This window comes from Cucumis sativus, chromosome 4 (genome assembly GCF_000004075.3).
Source record: "Cucumis sativus cultivar 9930 chromosome 4, Cucumber_9930_V3, whole genome shotgun sequence".
In the NCBI taxonomy this organism is placed as follows: Eukaryota; Viridiplantae; Streptophyta; class Magnoliopsida; order Cucurbitales; family Cucurbitaceae; genus Cucumis; species Cucumis sativus.
The window spans coordinates 23,464,212-23,474,042 of NC_026658.2; the positions used below are offsets into that span (position 1 = coordinate 23,464,212).

At 32.0% G+C, this 9,831-nt stretch overlaps 1 protein-coding gene across 1 annotated transcript; it reads right to left on the minus strand.

Annotated features, from left to right (window-relative positions):
• Positions 1-1,727: 1,727 nt before the first annotated feature.
• On the minus strand, positions 1,728-6,056 carry LOC101208569 (TPR repeat-containing thioredoxin TTL1). Its single transcript, XM_004145981.3, has 7 exons — positions 4,492-6,056; positions 3,918-4,113; positions 3,633-3,817; positions 3,215-3,548; positions 2,921-3,125; positions 2,696-2,802; positions 1,728-2,585 (listed from the first exon to the last, which is right to left on the minus strand). The coding sequence occupies exons 1-7, from the start codon at positions 5,406-5,408 to the stop codon at positions 2,433-2,435; spliced, it is 2,097 nt and encodes a 698-aa protein (XP_004146029.1). The 5' UTR covers positions 5,409-6,056; the 3' UTR covers positions 1,728-2,432.
• Between the last annotated feature and the right edge of the window lie 3,775 nt (positions 6,057-9,831).

A 9,831-nucleotide genomic window follows, 5' to 3' on the forward strand; every position in this document is an offset into this window, starting at 1 on the left:
TATTGGTTAGGTAGTAGAGTATTTTTATACTTTATTAAACTAAGCCTACATTATCATATAATTAAGTGGTTAACAACACATCTACTCATTTGCATCTCTATTTTCTAAGACGATGCTATTGCTACAATCAAGTTTTTTTTTTTTAAATTTGGTTAGGCCCATTTCTTTTACCTCATTATCCCTACAAAATTCAAGCCCAAAATAAATGGAACAAACTTCACTCAATCTCCATAACTATATACACACACCAATCAAATAAAATATTGTATCCATATCACAAATTTTTATCTACTTTTAGTCAATTTAATTTTGCCTTTTTTAAAATTAATTCTATATCGATATTAATTAAATAACGACGATAATATTCATGGAAGAAAAAACATTAGGTAAGAACTAATTAAAAGTATATAGACATTAAAATAGAACAAAATACAAAATTTGAAAACTTAGATAATAAAGCCATGAGATTGGGATGAGAAGTTGAATGGCAATGGGCAAATATTATCCACACGTTAATGGACGCAATTGCATGGTGCTTTGGTATCACATCACAAACAAACATTTTTCTGTCTAGTGAATCCAAATATGCTCTAATTTAATTTTAAACGTGAAAAAAAGAATGTGAACATAAAAAGACTCATTCCTAAATTGAACTACAGAATTCCTCCCTCGATCTTTTACAAACCATTTATAAATTTTAATTTTGATTTGTCAATGTTATATATTTGAAAGTAAGAGACCAGGGTACATATTAAATTTAGGAATTGAATTGTTAATTATTATTTAAAGTTTAGAAGTGTTTTTTTAAAAAAAAAGAAAGAAGAAAAGAATTGAGGAATTGAGAAAAGATGTAATACATAGATCAATCAAATCAACCAATTCATAGCCGGCAAGGCAATGAAGCATTGAAAGGCTCCTTCAAAAGCGACCACCATTCACTTTTTTCCCCACATTTTAATATGTTAGGTGAATGCCCCCTTCCCCACATGTGACACCCCCTTTCTCCATTTTCCTTAATCTTCCATTCTTATTCTAATTTTATACATCCAAACATTAGGGCTCTACCTCAAATACTCATCTTGTTCTCACTGTCACGCCTGTCTCAACATGAGCTCTAGTATAGTAGGCTTTGAGAGTTCGATAAACCTTTGTAACAAATTAGCATACACAAACTATATATACCTAACTTCTATGATCAAGATAGAGTTTCTTCCTTAGTTAATAAGTAAGTCAAGTTTACCCATCAAATAATGGCATATTATAGTAAGGGAGGTTGACAGAATAAAACTAATAATAAATAAATAAAGCTTATTTTTCTCTATTTAATATTTTAAAATTTAAATTTAGTTGGGAGAGTGTGGCCCAACCTTTTCTAAGGTGTGTTTGCTTTGAAGGACAATCTAACTTTAAAAGTGCAATGAATAAAACCAACTACCCAACCCACTCCCCCTATTAAGAAAACCAACTCCTCCTTCAAACACTCAGAAACTTTCTCACACCCATTTTCCAACAAAAAACCATTTATAATATTTATGTTACACCCCATTAAATGATACCCACACCCCCCAACCCCAAAAAAAAAAAGAAAAAGAAAAAGAAAAACCACCACCATTTTTGTGAAAACAGATACCAATCTATCAACATGCTTCTGATTGATTATAACCATAAATATCAGCTTTTGATGAGGCAAGAAGGAGAAAAACAGTAAAGTATTGGGTGAAGAGATGTTTGGAGCAATGGAAAATGAAGATTTTTTTTTTTATTATTATTAAATGAGAAAATGTTTGAAGAACAGAAGAAGAACTAACAATGATGGTAACAATGTATTTTCACCCTTTTTTTCACTAAATCCCCCACACTATTTTATCCATTCATCCATCTACCCCTTTCCTCCTTTTGTTTTTGGTTTTTTTGGGTTTTTCTTTTCTTGTATATATCATATATACATGTACAAATCCTCATTTACCAACAGCCATTTCTCTCTTGCCCTCTCCCTCTGCCTAAAATGTAGCTGAGTTTGAATTGGGACTTTGATGATTCTACGAGTTCGATACAACGGGGGGAGTAGACTGATAAGTCTAGGAAGGGTGTTGTAGTAAGGAAACCTGATGGGAAAATGGATATTTAACAACAAGAGGAGATGATGGGGAGAAGGAAAAAAAGATGGAACCAGAAAGCAATGAGGAATGAATGAATAGAATAAGGAACAACTCCAAAAATGAACTATACTATCTCTCTCTGGATTCCGTTGGCTTTTTCTTTTTTTTGGTTGGATAATGGGGATTATTTCGAGCCTTCTAATTATCACAGTTATCAGGTAATTCCTTATGAGGTAGGACGGAGTTCTGGCAGGTATTGGGGGTTCAGAGTTCGGTAGGAAGAGGAGAATTGCTAAAGGAAATGAGCTCAGGCAGCAGCAGTAGACTTTAGTTCTATAAGCTATAATATCTCACCGAATGCTCCAACATGTCGCGAGTCGGAGATATGATCTCTTTCACTCGATTGCCGCTTTTGTAAATCTTGAATGTTGGTACAATCCTAACGTTTTCAGTATCTGCAATAGCTGGACTTTCTTCTAGATTCACCTTTTATGACAAATAGAAAATAGATAACATATTTGAGAAAGTTTACATTTCAATCTCAATATACAGACATCGTTCAAATGATATATGAAGCAAAGAAGACAGACATGTACCTTGAGGAAATTAATGGAAGGGTAGCGACGACAAAGAATATCCACAAATGGCGATATTTGCTTGCATTGTAAATCAGACGCTGCTTTGAAATGAACCACAGTGACGCCTGCAATTCGAAGTTTAGGAGAAGAAAATCATATCAAAGGGCAATCTTAACTTCTATTTGAGTAGTTTATGAGTTCAAAACCCAACAAAGCTCCAAGTTTAATTAAGTATAACCATACCTGGAAACGATACGGCAGCTCTGAACTGATCGAGGCTCGACACTTCCTCAACTTCGCCACCAAATTTCAGATTATGAACTTCTTCCCCCCTAGATTTTTTTAATGCAACTTGAGCATGAAATAGAGACTCAGCAACTTCATTGTCATCTGGAAGCACCGTCCTCAAAACTTCATAATCTCTTACAGCCTCCTCCCACTTTTCAAGCTGCAGGCAATCCAAAATGGAGTTAGAAACAAAACCCAACTATCATGAATAAGCCAAGCCCAGCAGCATTCTAAGTAAAGGCAATTTACCTTACTATTTGAGGCAGCCCTTCGAAGGAGGGCTTTCGTGTAAGTTGGTTGGATAAGTAATGCTTGATTGCAATCTTCGATGGACCGCTCCCACACCCCAAGTTTAAACCAACAAGCTGCCCGATTGCAGTAGAGAACTGAATTCGAAGGGTCGAGCTTCAGACCTTCCCCATAAGCTGAGCAAGCTTCTGTATACCTTTCTGATTTAAAAAGATCATTGCCCCGAGTACGAGCTCTAGCAACCAAGCGCACATTATTAAGCAGGACTGCCACTTCAACATTCCGAGCATCAATCTGCCCTGCTTTCTCAGCAGCCGTAACTGCATTCTCAAACCTGCAACATATCCATTATCCAATTCCCACTCTCTCAAAACCGTTTCGCAGCTGTACTTTTCAAGCTAAAATTGTAAGAACATACCTTCCCAATGCCATCTCAATTTGGGCGTGAATGAAGTGAGAGTATGCTTCTGAAAGCATTCCAAAAAACTTTGTCTGTAAGCACGAGTTGGTCGACTGATGTAATTTCGGAACACTAAATAGGCTGGATTCTGCATCTTCAATCTGATGAAGCTTTAAAAGAGCTTCCACTCTACTCATAAACAGCTGTAGATAGATAAACAACCAAACAAACTCAGTTTTTTCTATTCTCAATCACAATAAAATCAAAATTTGCGATTAGAAAAAATATTTGAATAGCTCTTGCCTGAGGTGAAGAATCTGCACCAGCAGAAATTGCAGCATCTGCCTCCTTCAATACACTTTTCCAATCTCTAACACGACGGGCGTCCCCACATCTACTTATATGCCTCTCTACTACCTGCAATCTTTGCAACTCATTTGGATCTGGCTGAACACCGGGAAAACAAAGGTGTTTCCTAGCATTCTCTACCTGTCCTAACCTGCAAAATCACATCGAGATATAACAAATAAGCCAAGCGTTCATCGATTGATCTATCGCTAGATAAACAATTCTTAGAAAACAAACCATCAAGTCAGCTACAAGAACATCAAAACAACACAGACAAGTCAACCAACTGTAAAGCTACATGATTATGTCAACATATTCCAGTTTCAAAATCGCTTACACCTGAATTCATTTTCAATTACAAAAAGAATCAAACAAAAAGCTAGCTCATTGCAGATCACAGACAGATACTTAAAGCATAAGTTTAGTGAACTAGCAACACCGTTTCCTCAGCAGTGTACATTCCAAACCCCGTCAATAAATCAATAAGAAAAAAAGTTTATCTTCGTTTCAATCTCAAAACTCAACCCACCTACGAAACAGAGATGCCAAACGCTGATGAGCCCGAATATAATTGGGATCCAATCTCACCGCCTCCTCGCACTCGCTTACAGCCTCCCCAAGCCGTCCTAGACCAGTTAAGGCAGCCGCTCGGTTACTCCGGTAAGCTGCATTGGCCGGAGAAATTGCAATGGCTCGATCATAAAGACTCAAAGCCTCAGCAAAATGTCCCTTTTTGTACTGCTCATTTCCAGCTCTCTTCAACTCTTCCGGATCCCCACTCTGTTTCGCCCTCTTCAACGAGTCTCCACCACCAACACCACCGACCCTCGAACAGGCGTTACTAATCGATTCAACGGCGCCAGTTTTAACACCGCCGAGTCCCCGCATTATGCTCCCATGGCCATAATTTCCCGACCCAGAACCCAAAACGTCAGTCCTCGAGCTCCGATTCGTAGACGGCATGCTCGGTTTCAAGATCCTTCCTGAAGGGCAAATATTGCCAGTGGGAAGCACATTGGAGGGAGAAGTAACAGAGCTTTGAGACTGACCCGAGTAGATTAGCGGATGATTAGAAGCGGAATCGGATCTATTGTGACCCGACTTGAAATTCTTAGGGGTTCCGATGGATCGGAGGCTCTCCGCGGCGGTAGGGCTACTCTCACTAGACCCAGAAAGTTCACCGGAGTGATTGTTAGGACCTGAATCGGATCTTTTAGCAACTGGGTTGGGTCCATTCCGGCCAGAAACCGATCCAGAGGAGCTGGAACTACTACTGGCAGCGGGGCCGCCACCAGTCTGGTGACGAGTACGCAATGGCGAAACAGGGGAACCCAGATCTAACTCACGAAAGTCTGGTTTGTTTACTTCACAGCTCACAGAATCTCGAAAGCGATCGGAAAGATGATCAAAACGAAGGTCGGAAATGGGATTCCCAGAATGCGACATTTTTCAAGCTTCCGAAAAACGAAATCCACTTTTGCCGTTGACCCAATACAGAATGAGAAGATTAAATCAGAAAAGAAGAAAAAAAACCCTCCTTTAGAAACAGAGGGAAAAATCCCCAATGGGGTATGACCCAAAAAAATTCAGCAAAATCCGTCGAGAAGTAGACGAAGACCCGTAAGAAATGTGTTTGAAGAACACATTAAGAAAGAGAGAGAGAGAGAGAGAGAGAGAGAAAAGATAGAGAGAAGAGGTTGAAGAAGATGGGGATCTCGTGAAATTAAAGAAGGAAGCAAAGAATGAATGTGAGTTCTTCAAAACAAAAACAAAAAAAAAAAAAAAAAAAGAGAGAGAGAGAGAGAGAGAGAGAGAGTTTTGATTCTTCTTCTGTGAAATTAAAAGGCAAAAATGGAGGATGAGATGAGATTTTACAGAGTTTTTTGAGAGATTGAAGAAAGAAAGATGTTATACATTTATTTTGCTCTTTTATACACTACATAAACTCCACCTGCTGCTTCACGAGACAAGTTTTCAGTTTTTTTTTTTCTTTTTCTTTTTCTTTCCTTATAATTTTCCTCTAAAATATAAACCCTTTTTTTAATTATTTTTTAATAAATTAAGTAGAAAAGAAAAATTCTTATCTTTTGTTCAACTAAACTCTCTTCTTCTCTTCTTCTCTTCTTCTCTTCCTCTCTTCTTCTCTTCTTCTTCTGCACAATTCGCTTTTATAATTTGTTTCTTTCCAGATTTGAGCCTTTTCCACTCTCTTCCGTTAGCGCGTGCTTCTCACTCTCTCTTTATATTTTTATAAATAAAATTTTGATGTGAAATCGATCTTTATCAATCCGATAGAAATGTACAATATCAAATAATAGAAGCTCTAAAAATAGTTTTAGCCTCTTTCTTTTCTATAAAAAATAACACTCTATTACACTTTTCTTTTCTCTTTTATAAAACTAACAACCTTAAATTATGTTTATAACCCTTTTTTTTAGTTTAGCAATTCAAACCATAAACACTATCATCTTATATAAAATGATCATGTAAATACATTTATTTATCGTTCTTGTACATCATTTAATTATAACATCAATTTATAGTTATTATCATTGCGACATGTACAAAAAAAAAGACTTATTTGCTTAATCATGCTCGCCTAGTCCATAGTTAAACCAATGACATTTTATGTCAAAACCTCAAATTGTCTATTTTAAAGTCTATTTGAATATTAAGAACGTTGATTTCATATCAATCTCAATACTTTTTTTTGTCCCTAGTTTGATGTTATAAGGTAATAAATATAAAATTAAAACTTTTAGAAAGTTGTTAATAAAAAATACAAGGAGAGTTTGTTGTAGGAACCAATTAACAAAAAAGCAAACAACCCATTCTTTTAATTATTTGAGTGATTATGATTATAAATTATCCTATCACAAATTCACGGAGGTAAAGAAAAAACCAAACTAAGTTTTAACATTCCTTTCCTTCTTCTTTTTTGAAATCCATTCTGACAATTGTTTTTATTAATTTTATCCACCTTTATTCCCTTCCTCTCTAAAATATTTTAAAATATCAAAATTAATTTTTATATAACTTGGTTATTTATATATTTTTAAAAAAGATAGGAGAGGAAGACAATCCAACTCAAGAAAAGCATCAAATTTTTAACGATCATAATTTTCTCCACTAATTATATAGCAGAAAATTGTAAAAAATAAATCCACAAAAAGAGGAAGAACGTCAAGAAGAACAAAATTACAAAAATGATCGGAAAATTGTGGAGAAAAATGTTGATTACTCTTTTTTTTTTTTTTTTTTTTGTTCTTCTAAACAAATGAATATTAATAAGTAATTAATATTAAAATCCACGTGGTTTATTCCGGAAGAATCCGACCCCACTTGTTTTGGTTCCATCTGGCGTCTCGTAAAGTAATATATACATAATAATAATAATAATAATAATAATAATAATAAATGGGATTTTCATATTTATGCACCAAAGAATTTGATTCTTTACTCCTTACCCCATTTTTTCTTTTTCTTTTTTCTCTTTTTAAGTTTTAAATTTTAAATTATTGCATATAGTTTAGCTAATTTGATTTACAATTTTGGTCGGCATACATAAAATTATAAAACTATTCTTGTTTGTATCAAATATGTATGAAGACTCGTTCAATAAGGTCGGTTTTCCTAATTTTTAATTAACTAAATATATATTGCTAATCTCTTTAGGTGGAACTATTTTCATTTTTTATAAAATATAAACGGCTTCGTTTTATTTGCAATCTTTTTTTTATATGAAATTATATAGCACGCTTGTATGTTTAGAAGTAGTTAATGATTAAAAATAATAATAGAATATTTTTTAATTAACAAAAACATATATTTATCATTTTTCATATGTTAGTGAAGTAGAAATAAAATAAAATATACATTAAACAAAAGAGGAAAAAAGTAATTGAATAATTAGAATTACTTATTTTTATCATCAATCTTTGACTTGTTGGTGATAATAAATAAAATAATGGATTTAAAGCAGTTGGTTTAGGACTATACTAATTGTTAACTTTCAAATGGTTTATTTTAATTTTTCTTAGTCATTGTCATTACTTTTTTTATTTAATTAATTCTCCTAAATAAATTCAAATTCCTTTTGAAATTCAATGTTTGATGTGGTCTTGTTTTGAATGCTACATTTAATTTATTTGACTAAAATGTATACATTTTTTCAGTTTTTATTAAATAATTAATTACAAGAAACAATAATGAAAATTAGTCTTTTTTTTTTTTTTCTATAAGACACTAAATAGTTTTTTTTTTTAAATATTTTAGTTCGCTATTAGTATTAGGATCAAAATTGAAAATAAGAAAATCAAAATCTTAAACTAAATGGTTTATGGTTGTGCATATAGAAAAATCATAAAATGAATGCATAAGGAAACAATAATATAAATTTTTAAAACAACTTTTTATACATTTAATTCAATAAGTTTGTTTTTAATATCATTTAATGTAGTTATTTCATAAATTCAAATCTTTAAACTCAATTGACTACTGATTTATTTTTTAAAAAATGAAAATATTTTTTTTCATATACCCTCCAAAATGTGATTTTCATTCAACGTATTTGATCATTATTTAGTTAATTAATAGCAGTCTAGTTTTTTATTTTGAAAAATATTTATCTAATATAGTTCTCTTTTTTTCCTCTTAAAGAATTGTTTGAATTGTCAGTTTTCTAAAAACAAAATCAGTTTTTAAAAAACATCGAATAAGAAAATCGATAAGAAAGCTAGAGCTAGATGAAAGCAAGGATTAAAATGTCGTTTTCAATATCGACTTTGCCATTTCAATTTTATAAATATATTGAAAATTTTATTTTTATTTGATCTATTTTATTAAAGAAATGTATACAAAATTTGAAATTAAAAAATCCAAATTATTTTTATTCAAGCGATTAATAAATTAAATGATTTATTTTTGTGGTTGTTTTATGTCATTAGTAAAAACATACATGAAATCTCAATTGATCTTTAACATCAATTGTAAACATTATTTTGTTTGGGATGGATATTTCAGTTATACATAATTTCCAAAAACTAAAATTAACATGTCATCTCATTTGATAACAATTTAATTTTCAGTTTTTAATTTTTGAAGAATTATGCTTATTTCCTCTCGAAATACAATCTTTGAATTTTAAAAACGTGATTTCATTACGACACAAAATTTATATCATTAACCATTTTTAAAATCGAAGCCAATTTATCCAATAGTTTTTAAAAAAGCATTGCTATGACATTGGAGTTTAAAAAAACAATCCAATAAGTACTAAAACTTTTGATACTTGTATTTAATAAGTCATCAACATTTCAACTTTAGGTACGACCCAAATTAAATTACAAAAAACACTTTCAAACTTCGTCATTTGTTTAAAAATACTTTTATTCTTTCAAAAGTTGAAAGATTAGTCTAGACATTTAACACATGTTTTAAAATTACCAAAGTAAAAATCCATTAAAATGTTAGATAGAAATCATAATCTAAAATATCACATCTAGAATATGCGACAGTGTTTGAATCACAATTTTTAATCTTGGGATGTTCAATTCAAAGTCATACTTTTCACATAATATCTTAACAAATTTTTTCACTAACTAGTCCTAGAAACGTATATAAAAAGGGCAACAATAATACTACAACCAATAAAACAATATTGACAAAATTAAAAAGTAATTTTAAAATACATAACTTTATTATGATATAATTAGTCTTTTAAAAATCAAACATACCTACTAAAAAAAAGTCTATTTTAAAATATAAAATTGAAAATATGTATGAACACAAAAGTTGAAGATTTTTTAAGAAAGAAAATAAATGTCATAAAGGTGTTAGTACAAAACTTAAATGTTTAATAACTTACGGA